At 41.8% G+C, this 22,669-nt stretch overlaps 1 protein-coding gene across 1 annotated transcript in view; it reads left to right on the plus strand.

Annotated features, from left to right (window-relative positions):
- Positions 1–22,669, plus strand: part of MTBP (MDM2 binding protein) — a 67,349-nt gene that overhangs the window by 8,745 nt on the left and 35,935 nt on the right. Inside the window, exons 7-13 of the mRNA XM_068983876.1 lie at positions 167–284; positions 1,186–1,320; positions 2,878–2,972; positions 3,780–3,852; positions 6,727–6,844; positions 16,852–17,025; positions 18,176–18,283. Coding sequence (XP_068839977.1) covers positions 167–284; positions 1,186–1,320; positions 2,878–2,972; positions 3,780–3,852; positions 6,727–6,844; positions 16,852–17,025; positions 18,176–18,283 — 821 coding nt within the window. The remainder of the gene's footprint in view (positions 1–166; positions 285–1,185; positions 1,321–2,877; positions 2,973–3,779; positions 3,853–6,726; positions 6,845–16,851; positions 17,026–18,175; positions 18,284–22,669) is intronic.

The raw sequence follows: 22,669 nt of genomic DNA on the forward strand, positions 1-22,669 counted from the left end.
AAACTTCTCCAGAGACTGGTTTAATGGATGTTCTATAATATTAGCAGATAAAAGCAGAAATATAAAGTTTACGTTTTGCTTGTTTTGCTCGTAGTTAACTATAACCATCAAATCGAAGTCAAATTTAAAAGCCTGTATTGAATTGTCATGAACTTTTTATTTACAGAAATTATCAGAAAATTGCAGAATACCTTTCTGCTAATATTGTATCTTTTGAAGATCTCAGAAATGTTATTGATTCAAAGGAACTATGGAGGGGAAAGATTCAGATATGGGAGAGGAAGGTAAGTGGATTTCTGTTACCACAGTTTACAAGGCAGGCCTTTCAACTTTATTTACAACACAGATAATATAAATGAATCCTAACGAAAATGTACAATTTGAAGATGTTCTGGAAAAACACTTATCTAAGTAGAACTTCTTCATTAATAGAAATGTTCTGAATTTATGCTTATACAATAGCCCACTGGCTTCATGTTGCTACTAGAACTTTCTATGTGACTACTTCAAACACAGAACTGAATTTTTCACTTTATTTAAATTTAAATAGTCACTATGATTGTTTTGGGCACTGCATTTCTAGAATGTAACATTATTTTAAAACATAGCTTTTAACATTAGTTGAGTTCATGTTTGTCCAGGCTGCTTTATTTCATTGCATGTAAGTTGTATCCACGTTGAAATAAGTATTTCTGGTATTTGATGTATTTCAGTCTATTATGCTTAGTCGCTCAGTTGTGTCCAGTTCTTTGGGACCCCATGTACTGTAGCCCACCAGGCACCTCCGTCCATGGGATTCTCCAGGCAAGAATACTGGAGTGGGTTGCCATTCCCTTCTCCAGGGGATCTTCCTAATAACCTGGGGATCGAACCCCAGTCTTCTGCACTGCAGGCAGATTCTTAACCATTTGATCCATCAGGGAGGCCCCTGTGGTTCCAGAGAATGGGCTTAACATACTCTTGTGGGCTAGTGCAAGGCCAAGGAGAGCGTTTCATGGAAAATTCATGTGTAAGTTGAAACACGAATGATGTGTACGTAAATGGAAGAAATGCATTTTGATCCGAGGAATCAGAAATGAATTTATATATGGTTTTCCCCTCAACTTTTATGTTGCAATAAGATGTATTAATCTTCATAACTTAATTCATGATGTCTATAACTGTGCTGTCTTTGTTTCTTTTCAGTTTGGAAGTGAAATAAGTTTTCCTGAATTTTGTTTAAAGGGAGTCGCACGGAAGAATTTTAGTACATCTAATTTAAAAACTTGCTTTCTTAACAAAAAGTTAATACCATCAAAGGATAAAGATATTTTGCCAAAGGTAATCTGTGTTTGTTTTTGCAATCATCCATTCATAAATATTGTTATAAGATACATTTGAATCTTCAGTTAACTTAGCTAATATATGTGCTTAAGTGTGCTGATTCATACAACTTTTATTATAATTGTTCTTAAATTACAGTGTGTCATCAGCATTGAATGTTGGGAAAACTATCACTGTTTTAGATTCTTTTCAAAATGGAATGATCCTAATGTTAGGTCACTATAGGCCTGAAGCCACTTTACGTTTGAACTTTTGAGCTTTCTAGGATTCAGTTTGAAGGGAGCATGACACAGTGGAAAGAGGACAGGCTTTGATCTCTCTGTCTCTGTGTTCACACACAAACGCATGCTTCAGTTCAGGCACTCAGTCGTGTCCGACTCTGCGACCCCATGGGTTGCAGCACACCAGGCTTCCCTGTCTGTCACCAATCCCAGAACTTGCTCGAACTTATGTCAGTTGGGTTGGTGATGCCATCCAACCATCTCATCCTCTGTCGTCCCCTCTGCCTTCAGTCTCTCCCAGCATCAGGGCCTTTTCTAACGAGTCAGCTCTTGACATCAGGTGGCCAAAGTATTGAAGCTTCAGCATCAGTCCTTCTGATGAATATTTCGGATTGATTTCCTTTAGCAGTGACTGGTGTGATCTTTTTGCAGTCCAAGGGACTCTCGAGTCTTCTCCAACACCACAGTTCAAAAGCATCAATACTTCGGCGCTCAGCTTTCTTTATGAGCCAGCTCTCACATCCACGTGTGAATACTGAAAAAACCATACCCCTGAGTATACGAATCTTTATGTAAATACACACTGTGTGTGTCGTGTATTTTTGTGTATACACACACATACACACACATAATCGTGTATGCTAAAATTAGTCGGATTTCTGCAAGTTTGAGATTTTGTGTTGTTTGAAGATGGGTCAGCTTTTCTTTGCCTTCTTATTAAGTCCCCTAACCCAGCCTTGGAAATGCCTTCTTCACTGGCTCGCTCTTAGTTTAGGTTTAGACTCCATCCGAAGAAACCCTTAATCTCATTTCTTCGAGTGGAGCTTGCTTTGTTAATTAGCGCTCTTGGTTTCGCTAGTTCTCTCTTTAATTACTTTGGTATTTTCTCCAAGGATTTTTTTTCTTCCGTCTCAGCATACCAGTCAGAGTCCATTCTGGTGCGTCCTTTCTTTTTCTTTCTCAGGTTTTCAGACCCACTTCAGTAACCTAGCCTCCTGGCGTGTCTGTCTGTCTAGCTAGAGATACACAGGATAAGTTGAGAACTCTTGTCCTCTGTTGCTTACCTCTTTTTAGACTTACTTTCTTCCTGTAAACTCTTTCTAGAAACTTTCCTTTCTAGGAAATCTCCATGTCTATCTCTCCACTCTGAAAGCTAGAATGGGAATGGAAGAAATTCTTGTCTGTTATAGAGAATGAAGTATTTGGCTCGCATAATGTATAAATACTGTCTTTTTAAGACCAATGTTAAAGGTTTAAAACCTGGTCACTAATTTGTTCACTTTCATTTTATTTCTGGTATTTAAACCCTTACATAATTTATTTTCTTTTTCAGGTTTTTCATTATTATGGCCCTGCTTTAGAGTTTGTGCAGATGATAAGATTATCAGATCTGCCCTCCTGCTATATGTCGGACGTCGACCTTGAGCTGTATCCTTTTCATTCACCTGTTCATCACAGACCACAGCTTCTGTGTCAGATAGAGCTTTTTCCTGGCACCACCACGCTTAAATATGTGGCTGTACTTTTGTCGTTTTTCATTTTTAAATAATATCAGTAAACCTTTCCTTGCCATTGTTTTAAGAGAAGGGCTACAACTTGCAAAAAGAGCCCTCCTTCAGGTAGTGTACTTATGCCTTTGGGGTAGGCAGGAGACTTCCTGAAATTATCACGCATTTGTGGGGTAGGGAAGAGGGAAAAATGTTAGGAGTCTGTGAAGAAAAACAAAATAATTTATATACTATTGGAAGTTCAGATGTTTCTCTTGACATTGACAGGATAGATAAAAGTGCCATTCTACTGTATTGCTTTAAATACCTAAGTAAATATGAATGCCATCACATTGTCTGCAAATATCCAGCACATTTTAGAATCTTTCTAAAGAAAACATATCTAAGACGTTTTAAGAATATGCCTAATAGAATATTTTGTATAAAAGGAATTTGTTGTTGATTGGAAATGAAACACTAGTACATACGGTGTTCTTGAATTTTTATTCAGAAGCTCCAGTTTTTAAAATCTCTGGTTCTAATAGTTTGCAGTATCCCTACTTCTTGGTGGATCTTCAGAATCAGAAAAATAATTGTCCTTAAGGAGAGGAGTAATTGTGAGTTCCTAGTTTAAAATTTTTGATAAATGAATTTAAACATCCTGTGAGTTGGAGGATCAGACTTATTTTAGGAAGTTAAGTTATTTGACAGCCAACCATTCCGGCATTCCTTTAACTCGTTAGTACAGGGGATTGACAAGAAACAGCACCAAGCAGAGCTCCAGGTTGCTGGTGGAGCAGATTTCTTCACTGTGTGGCGAGGTACAGAAAGTGGGGTTTTGTTTTGTTTTTAACTCAGTGTTTACAGATGTGTGAGAAAAGGGAATATATATTTGTTTAATCTGTCTTTGTGTGATGATTTGGTTTCTTTCACATAACACATTGTTTTGGTCCTAATTCATATTAAAATATTTTGGACTTTTTATAACTCCAGAGTCCACTGCAGACAGGAAGTGATTTTTGTTTTTTTAGAAGAGATTTTCAAAAATAAGCTTCATGATTGGTAATGGCTTTAAAGTTTCAGACTATGTTAGATTATAGTTAACCTACTCCTTTCACATTTGATTTCAGTTCTGTGGCAAAATATTTATATGGCCCAGATGATAGACACACTTAAGTGAAACAGTTTCCCGAAATGTATAAAGCTCTAGGTACCCTGGTTTTGAAGTTACAATGAAATCTTTAGTCCTTAGTTTTATAGATAATGTTTCAAGTCAAAATCAGGCATATACCTGTAATTTGGCACAGGTACAAAATAATTATTAATCCATCTATTGAAGATAGGCAAGACCAGTCCTAGAAGACAGCTGAATTGTCGGTATCTATTCATGTCATGTTTTCAGGTGTTCTATTTAAGTTGTTGTATTAGACTGTCATTTTCATTGTTTCTTGGGCAGTGACTAGAATATTGGGCTGCACTTTATCAGTCAGGGACAGATATTGGGTCTTCAAATACATGCTCCTACTTTAATGCAGCGAAAGGGATAATTTTTGAAAACATAAATTATGTAATTTGGCTGATAGATCTGTAAATGTGAAACAGTTCATTGTCCTTTTACATTGGGTTAAAATTAGTCTCTTACGTTCTTTCAAAGAAAATTTTAAATTGCATGCTCATTGTTTGAAATAATCCTAGTGCTTTATACCATGGTTTTCATTTATTTATTCTGTTTTTTGGACTGCCTGCCATTTGCTTGTTGCAGGTACTGGAGAGAATAAAGTGGGCAAGGTCCCTCCTTGGGAGGCTATCGCAGTGCTTAAATTCCAGTGATTTATGTGATCCTAGGTCGACTTCTGAGCTTAAAAAGATTGTTTGATTATCCCCAGAATAAAAATAAAGGCCTTTTAGAAGAATGCCTATTAGATTAGAAAAAGGCAAGATAAAATTGTGGGGGAATCGTAATCTCCATTCATCGTGTGGGCAGGAACATCTTTGTTGAAGACGAGAATCTGTACGGCTAGGGTAACGACTGTCATACGAGTGCCTGCTCGTTCGGTGTTTGCCCTCTGAACGGGGTTTGGAATGTCGTCTTACATTTTGAAACAGAAGGTGAGGCCAAAAGCCTCCTTCTCAAGTCTCTCAGAGTCTGCCTAAGGGTTCATGTAGGAATGAGCACAGCTCGTCAGAATCCAAGTTTGTTGTCAGTGTCATGTAAACTACTGACGTAAGTTTATTTTGTAGGAAATTATAGCAGATGTGATTTAGAAATGTTTGTTTTCATTTTTGTAGTAAACGCTTAATCAAAAACAGGCTGTCTCAGAAATGTGGTTATTTATCTGGATGGTGGATCGGGATGTTTATACCAGGGTATAAGTTATGCTTTGAACTGTGTTTAGCATCTCTACATTGTTAAGCTGTAACTATGATTTTAACGGTCATATAATTGTTAAACTATAACTGGACTCTGATCTGGCATACTAACATTACAGCTTTGTCTGCCCTTTGGGCCAGATGGTCTTGTCGTGCATTTTGGGCTAAGAAGTCTTATTTATGCAAGGAGGAAGAATTAGGACTTAATGTTTAGAAAATTAAACATATGTCTTTTAGAATTAATGATTATTTTCCTAAGTATTTTTATTTTAATGTCTAATCTTGAATATGTAGAATATATTTGACTTAAAAACATTATGGCTATAATAATAAAGGACAGCAAACATATTTAATTTTACCTTCCTTTTTTTGCCCTGGTAGACTTATTTTTATAACTGTTAAGAATACGTAAGCAAAAATAATAAATAGCAGCAAAAAGTTAATTAACTTTGTGTCACATACCTCATATAACCCATCTGTCTACAAAAGACAATTAAAAGTGACTTTGCTTTAGATTTGAGATGCTTTGTGCCTGAATTTCACCCAAATTTAAAAAATGTGTATATTGAGATGTGCTGATTTTGTAGCTTACATTTCTAAAATAACAAGCCAAGTACAGCTTTCAGGGTTGCAATTTGTATTGTTCAGTGCTTAATCAAACTGAGAGTTTACCTAATATGTTATGTTGTGTTTGGGGGGACAAATATTTAATGAACATCTGTGCACCCAGCCATGGGAATATGAGGATGACTAAGTTGAGCTTGGTCATAAATCAGTTGGACGCCGCTGTATGTTTCCTGGCATGCGACTCATGGTTTCTCTGAATTTTATACCTATTAGCATTAAGTCTCTGATATCTAGGAACAGAAGTTATGAAATTGCCTTTTGATTCTAATTTTGAAGCCAGAACAATAATCCATTTAGACCCAAAGTTATAAAATTTTGGCTTAGTGTGACCAGAATCTTTTGAGGACAGATAAATTTGTGGCCTCTCACTGATTTGCAGATAAACTAAGAAATTATACCCACAACCTGAACTTAAATCAAATATTGTAAATATGGTTTTCAGATATGTGACTCCGTGGAAGGAAAAGGAACGCTTGTAGCTGAATACCTTTCTACGTTTTTTGGCTTTTTCTTTTTTGGTAGAGGTGAGGCTGTGTTTTGGGTTTTTGTTTTTTTAGCTTTTATAGTGAAATTTTTGGGAGAGAGCGTTATTAAAGGTGTGGTATGTAGGTGAAATGTGAGTAGAGGATTGTCAGGTGATGCTATTTTGAAGTTGCTTTCTGTGTGCAGTCACTAAAAGTACGTTCTGTCTCATCCAGGCTGGAGCTCTTTTTGTATTGCCGTGTACCATTGGTCGCATACTTGCTCCTCCTCCCAGCCAGCTCAGTTCACGAAGGTGGAAGGAATATATGGCGAGAAAACCTAGGACAATCAGTGGTAAGCAGTCCAGTGTTCGTGGTGTAACATAGATAACGCACACACAAAATCTGAAACAGAGATAACACTTCTTCCTGAGAAAATATGCTATTTATTACTACTAATTAAGAAAGACCTGTATCATATTAAGATTTTTTTAATCTAATAACCTACTGCAACATATATACAACCACCTTAATTCATTTGTAAAATACCAGTGTTCAAAAGACAGAAATCTTGGTTAATTAGATAGCTAATTATATTGAAACCTGGGTTTCTTAGAGCCATTTCGGGAATAAAATTGATGGAAATAAAGTGATTATTATATGATATATTAAAAAATAAACTTGTTACAATTTTCTGATGAGATTAATAGAATTTAACAACTTTTTATATGCTGTGCACTATTCTGAGTACTTTAGAAATCTTGATTCATCTAAATTTTATAATAACCTTATGAAATTACGTTTATACCCATTCAACAGATGTGGAAAATTGGGGCTTGGAGAAATTACAGAGCTATTAATTGGCAGAATCTTGTTGCAAATCCTGTCTCTTCCAGTTAATAGCTCTGTTAACTTCTCCAAGGATTTGAACCCAGGCCTCTAATAATCTATTACATTCAAGATGTCATTAATTTCTACTATAAATTCGGATTATTTAAATCAAAACTAGTATTTCCTGAAGTAATGGTGGGGCAGATGTTAAAGTCACTTGTCCGAAGTCACATCGCCAAAGTATGTTCCTCTGTATTCTCCGCCAGTGTACATTCCAGTTGGACAGTGCCTGTGGACTGTGCCTGGGGGCTCAGCTGGTGAAGAACCCGCCTGCAGTGTGGGAGCCCTGGGTTCAGTCCCTGGGTTTGGAAGATCCCCTGGAGGAGGGAAAGGCTGCCCACTCCAGTATTCTGGCCTGGAGATTTCCATGGACCGTATAGTCCATGGGGTCGCCAAGAGTCGGACACTTCTTTCTTTTGTTTAGTTTAACTGTGAGCTTATGGTTAGCTGTTGTGCTCCACGCTGTGGTGGGACTGCAGACGCGTGTCTGCCCTGCTGTGATCTCTGAAAATGCTCTCAAGTCAAGTGCTCATGCTCAGCCGTGTCCAACTCTTTGTGCCCCATGGACGGTAGCCTGCTAGGCTCCCCTGTCCTTGGAATTCTCCCGGCAAGAGTACTGGATGGCTTGCCATTTCCTTCTCCAGGGGATCTTCCCGACCCAGGGATTGAGCCTGCGTCTTCTGCCTCTCCCATATTGTGGGCAGGTTATTTACTGGGAAAGCTGCAGAAACACTCTAGAGCCCTAGAGTGCCAGGGAATACAGTTTTACAATCAGTGGCTTTCCCAGTACTTTGTAGGAAATAGGTGAGATATTGAAATCAACGCTAACATATGTCGAATCTGAAATGCACGTAGCATTTATGTAGAAAGTTAGAGCTAGAGTTTAAAGTTTTAGATGTATGTCTCACTGAGTCATCAGGGCAGGAGATTTGGAGTTTTAGTTTACCGGCTGTTTTGTTTACCTATTTTACAAGTCACCCTAGTTCAGTTGAGTTCGGTCGCTCGGTCGTGTCCAACTCTTTGTGACCCCATGGACTGCAGCGTGCCAGGCTTCACTGTCTATCACCAACACCCGGAGCTTGCTCAAACTCATGACCATTGAGTCAGTGATGCCATCCAGCCATCTAATCCTCTGTTGTCCCCTTCTCCTCCTGCCCTCAATCTTTCCCACCATCAGGGTCTTTTCCAGTGAGTCAGTTCTTCCCATCAGGTGGCCAAAGTATTGGAGCTTCAGCTTCAGCCTCAGTCAGTCCTTCCAGTGAATATTCAGGACTGATCTCCTTTAGGGTGAACTGGTTGGATCTGCTTGCAGTCCAAGGGACTCTAAAGAGTCTTCTCCAACACCACAGTTAAAAAGCATAAATTCTTTGGTGCTCAGCCTTCTTTATAGTCCAACTCTTAAAACCATACACGACTACTGGAAAAACCATAGCTTCGAATAGATAGACCTTTGCCAGAAGAGTAATGTCTCTGCTTTTGAATATGCTGTCTAGGTTGGTCATAACTTTCCTTCCAAGGAGTAAGCGTCTTAATTTCATGGCTGCAGTCATCATCTGCAGTGATTTTGGAGCCCCCCAAAATAAAGTCTGACACTGTTTCCACCATTTCCCCATCTATTTCCCATGAAGTGATGGGACCAGATGCCATGATCTTAGTTTTCTGAATGTTGAGCTTTAAGCCAACTTTTTCACTTTCCTCTTTCACTTTCATCAAGAGGCTCTTTAGTTCTTCTTCACTTTCTGCCATAAGGGTGGTGTCATCTGCATATCTGAGGTGATTGATATTTGTCTTGGCATTCTTGATTCAAGCTTGTGCTTCATCCAGCCTGGTATTTCGCATGGAAGTGAAATAAGCAGGGTGACAATATACAGCCTTGACGGACTCTCTTCCGATTTGGGACCAGTCTGTTGTTCCATGTCCAGTTCTAACTGTTGCTTCTTGACCTGCATACAGTTTCTCAGGAGGCAGGTCAGGTGGTGTGGTATTCTCATCTGTTCAAGAATTTTCCACAGTTTGTTGTGATCCACACAGTCAAAGGTTTCGATGTAGTCAATAAAGCAGAAGTAGATGTTTTTCTGGAACTCTCTTGCTTTTTCGATGATTCAACGAATGTTGGCAGTTTGATCTCTGGTTCCTCTGCCTTTTCTAAATCCAGCTTGAATACCTGGAATTTCATGTACTGTTGAAGCCTGGCTTGGAGAATTTTAGCATTACTTTGCTAGCGTGTGAGATGAGTGCAATTGTGCGTAGTTTGAGCATTCTTTGGGCATTGCCTTTCTTTGGGATTGGAATGAAAACTGACCTTTTCCAGTCCTGTGACCACTGCTGAGTTTTCCAGATCTGTTGGCATATTGAGTGCAGCACTTTCACAACTTCATCTGTTAGGATTTGAAACAGCCCAACTGGAATTCCATCACCTCCACTAGAGGTCCATACCATTTCCATCCTTTATTGAGCCCGTCTTTGCATGAAATGTTCCCTTGGTATGTTGAATTTTCTTGAAGAGATCTCTAGTCTTTCCCATTCTGTTTTTTTCTTCTATTACTTTGTCTTGATCACCGAGGAAGGGTTTCTTATCTCTCCTTGCTAGTTTTTGGAATTCTGCATTCAATGAGTATATCTTTCCTTTTGTCCTTTGCCTTTAACTTCCCTTTTTTTCTCAGCTATTTGTAAGGCTTCCTCAGACTACCATTTTGCCTTTTTCCATTTCTTTTTCTTGGGGATGGTCTTGATCCCTGTCTCGTGTACAATGTCACAAACCTCCGTCCATAGCTCTTCAGGCACGCTGTCTATCAGAAGAATTGATGCTTTTGAACTGTGGGGTTGGAGAAGACTCTTGAGAGTCCCTTGGACTGTAAGGAGATCCAACCAGTCCATTCTAAAGAGGATCAGCCCTGGGATTTCTTTGGAAGGAATGATGCTGAAGCTGAAACTCCAATACTTTGACCACCTCATGCGAAGAGTTGACTCATTGGAAAAGACTGATGCTGGGAGGGATTGGGGGCAGGAGGAGAAGGGGACGACAGAGGATGAGATGGCTGGATGGCATCATGGACTCGATGGACGTGAGTCTGAGTGAACTCTGGGAGTTGGTGATGGACAGGGAGGTCTGGCGTGCTGCAATTCATGGGGTCACAAAGAGTCGGACACGACTGAGCGACTGAACTGAACTGAAAGCTATTAACATGGATTGAACACTAACGTCTCTTAACTAAACTTGAGTGTATTCTGGACAGCCCTTTATTTGTTTTTCCTCTTGTAATTTTTTCCAAGATAAAATAAATAAGATAAATTTTTTTGATTTAGAATTTATTCTTAGTTTTTTTTTTTCCTTAATAGTTTTTATTGCAGGTCTAAGAAAATACCTTATCAGTTGGCTTGATTTGATTTTTTTTAATCTCCTCTTTAAATTCGGGGATTTATATTGGTAACTTCTGAAAAATAATTAAAAATCTATCACATGACCATCTTTGAAGCCAGATTGTTGATTACTGATTAGGCTGTATCATTAAGGGCTGATTAAGCTGACACTTCACAGTACTTTTTTTTTTTTTTAATGTTAGAAGTAGAAGCAATCAAATTGGACAGTTGATTATTAAGTTCTGTGTTACTCATAACCCTTCCTGTAGGGGAAATTATCCCCCTGGCAAAAGTTCTATTGTGAAGAGTAGCCAAGTTTTAGCTAGTGTACGTTTGACGCCTCTTTCATGGGAAACATCATAGCCCTTTTGTGGTGCCCCTACCAGTAGCCTCTCGCTGCCAGGTAAGATAGGAGCTTCTAAATCAAAACTCTGCTTCCCCACAGCCAGTGAATCCTGCCCAGCTGTTCTTTGATGGTGCCTTCCATGTTCCCTTTCCTCCAAACTACACTTTATACTCTGCTGAAACTCCTCCTGACTTTGTACGTTTATGATCTTGTTAATTATTCATTCAGTCACACCCTTCTGTTCCTGCTTCGTAGGTGCTGTGAATTAGGGAGGGTGCTGCAGTCTGGGGATTGGTGGTGAGCAAGGCAGACATGGCTTCTCCTCTTGTAGAATTTACACTAGAACTTAGAAAACAGATATGGAGAAGGAGCTATAAGTCTTATGTATACAAATACAAAGTACTACTTATACAAATACTCACGCAAAATACTTAGTTATACAAATACTAAATACAAAACGTTGTATTTGGTGGTGACCAACTAGAAATAACCCCCAGGAGCTATTACATGAGTAGAGCATGTGCGAAGGCTATGACTCCTGCCGTTCGCGGTACAAATGTCTGTTCAGGTGTGTGAATGCAAGCATTCGTTTGCATTTGCCTATGTATGAAATACTAAAGTTCTTCAACAGACTTGTACTGAGCAGCTGAAACATACTAGGTGTGTTTTCCATGCTGGACCAGCAGTAAATTGAACAAAGAACTTGCCCTTGGGGAGCTTACACGGTGATGGGGTCACAGGTTTAGTTCTCACCCAGAGTGGCCAGGTCTCTCAGCTCTGGGAAACCGCTCCTCCGCAGCCGTTTGCTCGCGGACTGCGCTCCTGCCGCCCTCTGATCGTCCCAGCTCTAGCTTTCTCCTTAGTGCTTCCCGCCATCTAGTGCGCCTGCTGCGTGTTCATTTCTCTCACTGGGGAGGAGAGGAGGCAAGCTGAACTTTCTACTTTCACTTGTTGCTTCGCTCTCAGTGCCCTGAACAGTGCCTGACCCTTGATGGACCCCATGGACTGCGGCCACCAGGCTCCTCTGTCCATGGGATTCTGCAGGCAAGGATGCTGGAGGGGCTAGCTGCTCTCTCTTCCAGGGGAGCTGGCCGACCCAGGGATCGAAACCCAGGTCTCTTGCACTGCAGACAGATTTTTTCACCCTCTGAGCTAGCAGGGAAGTCCTGACCCTTAATAGGTGCTCAAAGATAATTGTGAAATAATCAGTGAGATGTAGATTGCATTTCCAGTTAGTAGTAACTGCTTTCTGGAAGAGTGAAGAAAGACTTTGAATGGACTGCAGTGCTCCAGTTTTTATCAGTTCTTCAGGTTTAATGTGAGAAATCAAGGGATGTATATAATATAATGTATATAATATAATTGTATATTATATAATGTATATGTATATAATGGTCACAGACGGCCAGTAGAAAGACTCGGGTGGAGATTCTGGCTTCATCCTGCAACCTCAGGCGAGTTTCCTGATTTCTCTGTACCTTAGCTTTTTCATTCTTTATATAAAATTAGGCAGTGATCAACATCCAATTTTTTGACAACTTCATAGAACATCTCTGTGAACATATGGTGTACCAGGTTCTTTTCATTAAACAACTGGATTTTTAATACAAGTTCAAATATAGAGGGCTTTCTTCAGAAACGCAGCAGGGTTTAGTGACTCGCGCTTGTTTCCATAGTTCTTTCACATTTGTCCCAGTACCATAATACTCGGATACTTCAGCAAAAATCACTTTTAAAAACCATTCTTTTGCCATTCAATTTAAGCATATTTCAAATTGGGCACTGTTCTATTTTAGGTCAAATTATATGAATTGCTGCTATTTAACAATTTTCGACATACCGCATCCTTTAAAAATTGGAATTCTTTTGAAAGGAAACATTTTGAAGATACTCGGCCAAAAAAAAAATTTGTTAGGACTAATAAAGTACTTTGCATTGAGGAAGCTTGTGCCTTCTTCATACTCCAATCAGTGGGGTAAAAGTGTTTCAAAATAGTGAGCTGAAACTGACAAGGTTAAGGTGACTCAGTGTGATTTATTTTATGAATATTTTTGCCCTTGAGGTAAAGGACTTGGATAAAGATTTTTAAAGAGATTTCCGTGGCAGAGACAAAGCACTCTTTCAGTCAGCAAAACTTAAGCTTACTGTATGTTCCCTGTATTCAGGGCATTATTCTAGATGCTAGAAATCCAGCAGTAAAAACAGCCAACCAACTTCACTGTATTAGCTTTTATTAAACCTACTGTGGAACAGCATACGTGTTCTCTTCAAGCACAGATGGGACTTTCTCCAGGGTAGACTATATGTTTGTTAGGCCATTAAACAAGGCTCAGTAAATTTGAAAGGATGAAAATACACAACGTTTTCTCCAGTTATAATGGAATTAAATTAGAAAGCAACAGCAGAAAGAAATCTGAGAAATACTTTAAATATTTGGAAACTAAAACTTAAGCACACTTGTAAATAGCCCACAGGTCAAATTAAAAACACGCTTTTAACCGAATGAAAGTGGAAACAAACATAGGAAAAGCCCCTCATTGCAGTTCTGAGAGGCTCTGAATGCTTATCTTAGAATGGAAGGAAGGCCTAAAGTCGACATTAACCTCAGGAAGCTAGAATACTAAATCCAAGTTGAGAGGAAGGAAATTAGACCAGAAATCAATGAATGAAACACAGGGGGCTCAATCTAACAGAAAGTCCAAGACCTGTACCCTGCCAACCGCCAAACACCACTGAGGGCGTTGAACGAAGAGAACAGTGAATGGAGGGTGTGGCGTGGTCACGGTTTGGAAACTCAGCATTATCACGCTGGCCCTTTTCTCCACACTGGCGTATAGCGGTGCGGTAGGAGTGTGAGTCCCTCAGTCGCGCCCGACTCTGTGCCACCCCCTGGACTGGAGCCCGCCAGACTCCTCTGTCCATGGAATTCTCCAGGCCAGAATACTGGAGTGGGCAGCTGTTCCTTTCTCCAGGGGATCTTCCCGACCCCGGGATCAAACCCAGGCCTCCTGCGTTGCAGGCGGATTCTTTACCATCTGAGTTACAGGGAATAGATTCAGTCTGATCCTAATGAAATCGTAGGAGGCCTTTTCATAGAAATTGTCAAATCAGTTTGACAGTTTGATACTAGATTTACAGGAAATTACAAAGATCTGGAATGGCCAGAACAATTTGGAAAAGGAAGAGCAGCTTATGAGAATTTATACTGCCTGATTTGCAACGCACTCTAAAGCTGTAAGAATCAAGACAGAGCTCAAGTGTGTCAGTGGAGCAGAAGAGACAGGCATGCCAGTGAGAAAAGGATGGTCTTTTTAACATAGACCGGGATAGTTGAATGTTCACATATAGAGACTCAGAAATTACACACATATATGCAGTTACGTATATATGTACAGTTACATATGCCTAAATGCAAGCACGAAAAGGATAAAACCTCTGTAAGAAAGCATATCCCAAAAGGGTGCTCTATTCAAAGAAACCTAAAAATTCACCAAAATTTAAGTGCTTTGAATAAATTCACCTGTCCTCTTTTTGAAAGACTCTGCTAAGGAACAATTTAAAAATCTACTAAGAGGAAATAGTTTCAATCATATTATCTTAAAATGGACAGATATTAAAAAAAAAAATGTTACAACTCAATAGTATGGAGACAACCCAATTAATAAGTGGCTTAGAGACTTTGGAGAAGGAAATGGCAGCCCACTCCAGTGTTCTTGCCTGGAGAATCCCAGGGACGGGGGAGCCTGGTGGGCTGCCGTTTCTGGGGTCGCACAGAGTCAGACACGACTGAAGCGACTTAGCAGTAGCAGCAGCAGTAGAGACTTAAGGTGGTGCCAGTGGTAAAGAGCCCAACTTCCAATGCAAGAGGCATGAGAGATGCAGGTTTGATCCCTGGTCTGGAAGATCCCGTGGAGGAGGGCAGGGCAGCCCACGCTGGTGTGCTTGCCTGGAGGACCCCAGGGATGGGGGAGCCTGGCGGGCTGCAGCCCACGGGGTGGCAAAGAGTTGGACACGACTGAGCGACTAGGCACGCAGCACACTAGTACTGACCACATTTGCAAACGAAAGCTCAGTGCTGTTCCTCTGGCTTTCAAAATCCTGGGAATTCCGTGAGCGAAGAAGGGTGAAGGGCCTCAGTATTTAGACCGGCATTCGCTTAATACATGAATAATCAACTTCAGCCCTGAGCCCTGTCATATTTATATCTCCCAGGCCAGAGACATTCTGTTTTACTTTCTCCAGAGAATAACCACCGCGAGTCCCCTGGGTTGGGGAAGGACGGTCGTTTGCCTGACAGAATGTGGAGGGATCTGGACACCGAACAGCTTTGAGACAGACTCAGCCTGTGTTACTGTCCACCGTATTTTGTTTCCGGTGCCATCCCAGAGTCCCGTGTCGGGCGTTGTGATATAAATTCTGTTGCTTCCAAACTCCCTGGTTTTTCTCAGCTTAGCAACTGGGAGTCTGAAGTCTGCTTCCAGTCGTTCATCTTCTTTCCTGCTTTCAAAGTTCAGTCGCTGCTGCCTCTTCTCTCAGATACTGGTTCCTGTAGTCCTCTGCTGTTGTTAATTTATTCTCATTTCATGGCATTTCAGGAGACAGTGAAAATAAATGCTTATGTCCAATTCACCATCTTCTACAAAAAGGCTTCTCTTTCTATTTTTACTCGCAAAGGCTCCACGGTTTCTCCTTGACTTCACTGTAGCCTTGGTTTGCTTTTTGCTGTCTTAGCCGACCTTCGCAGCACTGGCGTGCCACAGTAGTGAGTGCTGTCCACCCTACTGTGAAGGCCGTTGTGGATGTGCCGTGCAGGAGCCAGAAGCCGCCCGTGAGCACGTGCACACTCCTTTCCCACCAGAGGAGCTGTGTGTGCGTGCAGGGCTCAGCTTACTCCACTTTTAAAGAAGCAAAAGCTGGAAATAGCAGTTGATACATTATGGGTGTGAATATATAGAAAAGATGTAATAGAACTCTAAAGAGCCACATCAGAAGTTAACCAGTGAGTATGCTGCTGCTGCTGCTGCTGCTGCTAAGTCGCGTCAGTCCGACTGTGCGACCCCATAGACGGCAGCCCACCAGGCTCCTCTGTCCTGGATTCTCCAGGCAAGAACACTGGAGTGGGTCGTCATTTCCTTCTCAAATGCATGAAGGGGAAAAGTGAAAGTGAAGTCGCTCAGTTGTGTCCACCTCTTCGCGACCCCATGGACTGCAGCCCACCAGGCTCCTCCGTCCCTGGGATTCTCCAGGCGAGAGCACTGGAGTGGGTTGCCGCTCCCTTCTCCGATCGATGAGTCTGCGTAGTTTTAATTTAAAGTAAGATGTACATGCTTTATGAGTACCATTTTTGTTATGCGTCTCTGCTTTAAACAGCTTCCTCAGTTAAATGCATAAATTAAATTTTAAAAAGTTAAATAAGTAGGGCTTCCCTTGTGGCTCAGCTGGTAAAGAATCCGCCTACAGTGTGGGAAACCTGGGTTTGATCCCTGGGTCGGGAAGATCCCGTGGAGAAGGGAAAGGCTACCCACTCCAGTATTCTGACCTAGAGAATTCGATGGACTGTATCGGCCATGGGGTTGCAAAGAGTCAGACACGACTGAGCAACTTTCACTTTCAGTTAAATGAACAACTGCTGTCCCAAATACATTGAGTGACACCTTGTTTTAAAATAACAGAGATGTAATTATATCCTATGGATCAAATGTATGATTCTGCTGTGTTGTCTGCTGAATCTTCACATGCTTAACAAGACAGTTGTTTTTGTTTAGTTCCAGATGTTGAAGTGAAAGGAGAGAGTTCTAGCTATTATCTCTTGTTACGAGGTAATGGCAATGGAAAGTGTAAAGCCACGTTGATTCACTCAGCCAACCAGATCAATGGCTCGTTTGCGCTCAGTTTAATTCACGGAAAGCTGAAAGCAGCAACAGAAGAAACCAGATTGAGTGAGTGTTAACTTTAGAGGGAAAGCAAAGCATTTTTACATTTGTCTGTGTAAATAGTCAACTACGTGGTTTTTAGTGAACTTATTGTCTTCAGACTGCATTTCACTGTCAGTAAATTTGCTTTCACTTTAAATATTTTGTAACACATTTGAACAATTTAGAATGCAGAGAATTAATCCCTTACGTATCATACTTCTTAAAATGTAACAGGTCATCCCTTCAGTTCCAAACAGGAAAATTTTCAGTATTTTCTACTTTAAACAATTTATCTTTCTAGAATTTACTTCCCATTGTTATTTGCTTTCTCCCAAGCATCTTTATTGCTCATCTTTTCTTACTGCCCAGGCTCCACGCCTGGGTCGTCCGTCACGGTGTGACACACTGCTCCAAGTCTAGCTTACCATGACTGCTTATTATTAAAGCCTCTCGGTGCTGTGACTGGGTGCTGCTTCGAAGGTCCATGTGTGATTGCCGGCACACGCGGCTGGGGCTTCTTTCATCTGAAGACTTAACGGGGTGGGCGTGTAGGCCGGCTCTGGCCCCGCATGTTTGGTGCCTGGGCTGGGGAGGCTGGAGCAGATTGAGCTGCTTTCCTCTTCACACGCCCGTCCTCCAGCCAGCCTGGGCTTCCTCGCGACGGCGTCACCTCCGGGAAGTCTGAGTCTTGTGTGGTTGCCACCTTCTCTTAGAGCGAGTGTTCTGAGAGGCTGTGAGGCTTTCTGCGACCTGCGTCTTCCATGGTCACTCTCACCATGCCTGTTGCTCTCCTGGGGTAGCCTGGATTGATTGTGGAAGGTCTACACAGCAGGCGAGAAGCAGAAACCGATTCACGGGGAGGCCGCCTTTGAAGACCGCTCCTGTGGTCCATCAGTGCTTGGTGCAGCGGTTTCAGCAGCTGAAGGAGATGCGGTGGAGGGACTTCTGCTCTGCTGCCTAAAGTCTCTGAATTTAAGGAGCAGGTCAAAGTTTAAAATGCAGAATAGTTCAGTGTGTTTATTTTCTGCTGTTCATTTATTACTGTTTACTTTGAAATATGCAAGATGAAGAAAGATAAATAATTGACTTTATTACGTTTTAGCACATTCCTTGAGAACTAAATATTAATTGTTGTTATAAACCATCTTTAATACTGGTTTTTCCTGTTTCTCAGGCTCTCCTCTTGACCTCTCGTCACTCCCAAGGTTCTCCAAGGAGCAGCTTATACAGAGAGAGAGACAGTTAGCCAGCGCTCAGGCTTCGGCTTTGAAGGAGTGTCTGCGTGAGTCACCAAGCGTGCGTTTCATTCTGGTGTAAGGACGGTGACCTGTGCAGGCCTGATGCTTTATCTTAACACTTTTTTCTCACACGCTTTCTTTTAGATAGGATACTCACTTGTAGAACTATTCTTTTTTTTTTTTTTGCGGGAGGTGAAGCAGAAAGAATAGCTTCCTCGCTTTGCCAGGCAAAGGGGCTGCAATGGACTCCTGCCCTCGAAAGCTCCGTCCCAGCCCAGGGCCCTTGGCGAGGAGCGCTGTGGCGGCGGCTCAGGGTGGCGTTGTGGGCACAGTTACTGTGTGTGCAAGGTCTTAGGTGGTTGGTCTCCTAATCTTTTTTTTCTTTTAATTAAAAATTTTTTTTTTTGTAGTCAAAGTCACATAATCTAAAACATACTATATTTTTTCCTGTTTAACTGTGCAGTTCAGTAGCACTAACTACATTCTCACTAGAGGTAATGTAGGGTAGAAACAGTCTGTAATTTTTTTCCCACCAGATTCAGAATATTCCTATTTACTTGTATATTGTGGTCACCATTTATTATAATAATTATTCAGGAAAATTTAGTTTCTCATTATTTTTAATTGTATGCCAGAAAGAATACTTCCTGGTTAATGTAGTCATCTTTACAAAATTTCTCTTCATATCATTTAGCTAGAGGAGAGGAAGGTAGAGATTGCAAACAGAATGAAATACAAGTCTAGAGAAATTAATGTGTTAACATGAGCATTGCTTCTTAGACTTTAACCATAACTAAGCACATTGCACGTATTGAGTGAGGTTGGATCGTGGGTTTTTCTTTATTCAAGAAATTGACACTTTTTTAAGGGTTGTTACTTAACATTTTTTCCTGTGTTTCTAAATGTGAACTTGGTTATCAGTCTTAACATTGTTTTCATAAATAATCATTCATTAAGACCTGATAGGGATGTAAGCTAATTAACATAGAATTTCTAAAAACTTGATTCAACTTGTGAGGCTTCATTAGTTGCATATAGAAAAAATGATTATTAAGTACATACACTATAAAATGAAAAATATCACTCTTTAAAAGCATTTTAAAATATTTTGGATTTGGCAGTTCATTTTATTCAATGGAGAATAATTTTAGAATACCTGGTCTTAATAATTTGTATAAGAATTATTACTTTTTTATTTGTACAAAGCCAGAGTGATTGTGTAGTCTTGAACTCCTCAAACTGCTTTTGCTTTTTTTTGACTATGAAAATAATACAGTATAATTGGGAAAGGCAAATTAGTTTCAATAAAAGGTAGTATGTATTAACCCAAGGGGGAGAAAAAAAGGAAAAAACCTAAAAATAGAGTTACACGTGATCCAGCATCTCCGACTCCTGAGCATATATCTGTAAAAGATGGGAACTGTCGTTCAAAAGGATGTGTGTGCCCCAGTGTTCGTAGCAGCACTGTCTACAGTAGCCAAGACGTGGAAGCAACCTAAATGTCCAACAGATGAACGGGTAAAGAGGGCGTGGAATATTACTCACCAGTAAAAAGAAGGACGCAGTACCGCCTGCAGCAGCACGGAGAAACCTAGAGATTCTTACACTAAGTGAAGTCAGAAGATGAACGCCATATATCACTTACACGTGAAATCTGAAAGAAGGACACACATAATCTTATTTATAAAACAGAAGTAGACGCACAGGCATAGAAAACAGACTTATGGCTACCAAAGGAGGAGAGGAGAACGCAGAGCAGGGAGGAGGGCGGATAAGTGCGGGATTTGGAATCAGCAAGTGCAGACTGCTATATATATGCACACACACACACAAGCGCCTGGTGCGCGTAGCACAGGGAACTTACTGAGTACCTTGTAATAGCCTATAACAGGAAAGAGTCAGGAAAAGAGAATGTGTGTGTCTCTGAATTGTTTTGCTGCACGCCTACAAGTAACACACCGTGTAAACCAACTATACCTCAAGTTAAAGGGAAGGAAAAGCTGAAATACTAGGGAAGCACTAGTATTTTTGTGGATAAAACCCGTATATTTCAAACGTCTACTTGCTTGGTATTATTTACTTCTGACTTTGTTCTAGCCCTGCTAACCCTCTCTTTAGGCTTTGAATCTTTGCCATAAGCCTCTGGCAGCTCCTTAAAACTAGGTTCCTTTAGCATCTTCCCTCTCTCACCTTCACTCTCTTCCTGACCCTCCCAACGAGAAAGACTGAGAGCGGAAGAGCATGCAGCTTCCTGAAGCTGGTCCCTCTCTCCTCTGGGTAAGGCCATCCCTCCTGCTTGGTTGGGAAGGGAATATAATCAAGTTGTTGCCTATAGGTGTGACTAGAAGCTCTGCTTCAGGGAGGAGGGAGGAGGAAGTGCTGAATAAATGCTGAGCATGTGGAAGCGCCAGCAGCTGAGTTATAACCCAGGCAGGAGCTGGGTGGATGGCCTCAGCACTGGGCCAGGACACGTAGTGGGGTGGAGGTTGAAGGAAGCCTCAGAGCTAGTAGCTACTCGAGACGTCAGCTCTGGGGATATCCACGCACTGGCCAAGTGCAGTCTGAAGCGTTAAATCTTGGTTAAGGTGAGTGACCCGCTTAATCCATTATGGTGGAATTATCTGCTGAGCCAGTCTCTCCTTAGCAGAGAGTGAGTACGGAGTTGGGATCTGGGCACAAAGGTTCAGATTTCACGTGTCCCTGGAGTCAGAGGAGGATGACAGCAAACCACGTTTCCAGTGTGAGAGAGTCTTAGCGTCTCTTTCAGAGATTTTCAGAGAAGTGAATGTAAATATAAAAGTATTTAAATCGATGTTAATTTATACCTGATGAAAACGAAGAGGAAAGCTTTCTTTGGGTAAAAATTAATGTTTCAGTGTCAATATAGATTGTAGTCTCTGCTGGAAAACAAGAAGTTGTTCAAAATGCTGATCTCTTCTGTGCTTAGTTTTAAAAAATATTTTCATGTTCATTGCCTGTTCCTTTATCAGATCATCCTGTACTTGTTTCACGGGTATAGTATCTTTTCTTATTTCTGTGAGAATATTAATTGGTGCTTTGGTGATTTAGCCGTCAAGTCATATCTGAATCTTGTGACCCCGTGGACTAGCCCGCCAGGCTCCTGCGTCCATAGAAGTTTTCAGGCAAGAATACTGGAGTGGGTTGCCATTTCCTTCTCCAAAGGATCTTCCCCACCCAGGGATCGAATTCGGGTCTCCTGCATTGCAGGCCGTCTCCGCCCCAGAGAAGCCCTTATGAGTATTAACCCCAGCAGACTTCCTTTGTTGCCTGGAACACTTTTGCTTCTGCTGGGCTCCTTTTCCCTTTTGCTTGCCTTAGTCTTTCTGTCTCATCCCAGACTTGGTTTTCAGTTTGGAGGGGCCTAGTGAACAATACTTGTTTCCCAAATTTGGAACCGACTGAGAAACAAACTGAAGAAACACACTGATGGAGATAACTTCCTGGATTGAAGGATATATGACTTTTTAGAGCTATAGCGTCTTTTCTGCTGCATATACCCAGAGTTGAACTTACTCCCTGAACGACAGCCAGAGCTGGGCAACCACAGATGAGGCCTGCTGCGGCAGGACTCTCCCCACCACACAGAGGGCGAGCCTCCTGAGGACTTGCTCGCTTAGGCGGAAGTTGGAAAGGGGAGTTCTGATCAGAACGTGCCTGGTTTCTTTTCCAGACCAGCTCAGTGGGTGATGGGAGGGAGCTGGAAGCATTGCTGAATTCAGCTCCTTAGGTGTCTGAACGTGAGACCGTGAAATGCGGAGTTCCCTGTCCCCTCCACCCCTTTCATTACCTGTCGGGTGATTTTCCCCCGTCCTGTTCTAACTGGGAGATTTATGCGTCGCTCTGCTGTCCTATTCGGCAAGCTTCAAGAGTGGCGGAGTGACTGTTCGACACTCTGTTTCTGAGGCCCTGTCCTTACTCCCGCCGTAGTGTCAGTGTCTAGCTCTTTTCCGCTGGGGCATTCGCGTTTTCACAGGGAGCGCCCCTCATCTTTGCGGTGGGCGTGTGCAGCGGCTGTCTCTCTGGCCGCCGGGCTGGGGGTCCGGCCTGTCCGTGTGCAGGCGCTCCCTCAAGCTCGCGCTCTAGCCCGCCAGCACCAGCACCACCTCTTGCTGTTGGGTCGCTAAGCCGTGTCCGACTCTGCACCCCGTGACCTGCGGCACGGCAGGCTTCCTTGTCCTTCACCGCCTCCCGTTCCCGTAGGCTGTGATCTGAGGCTCCTCCTCTGTCTCTACCCCAGAAGGAGAGCAGGGTCGTCTGGCTTGAGGGCTGGAGGCCGGGCGCATCCATTATGGATCTTGCTTTGGCTCAGGACCTTCCCGTTTGGGTCGACCCTTTCTCTGCTCTGCTGACTCGGTTACCAGCCCACCATCATCTCATCCTCCAGAGTTCGCTGAAAACTGCCGCCGTTT

The sequence above is a fragment of the Capricornis sumatraensis genome, chromosome 11 (genome assembly GCF_032405125.1).
Source record: "Capricornis sumatraensis isolate serow.1 chromosome 11, serow.2, whole genome shotgun sequence".
In the NCBI taxonomy this organism is placed as follows: Eukaryota; Metazoa; Chordata; class Mammalia; order Artiodactyla; family Bovidae; genus Capricornis; species Capricornis sumatraensis.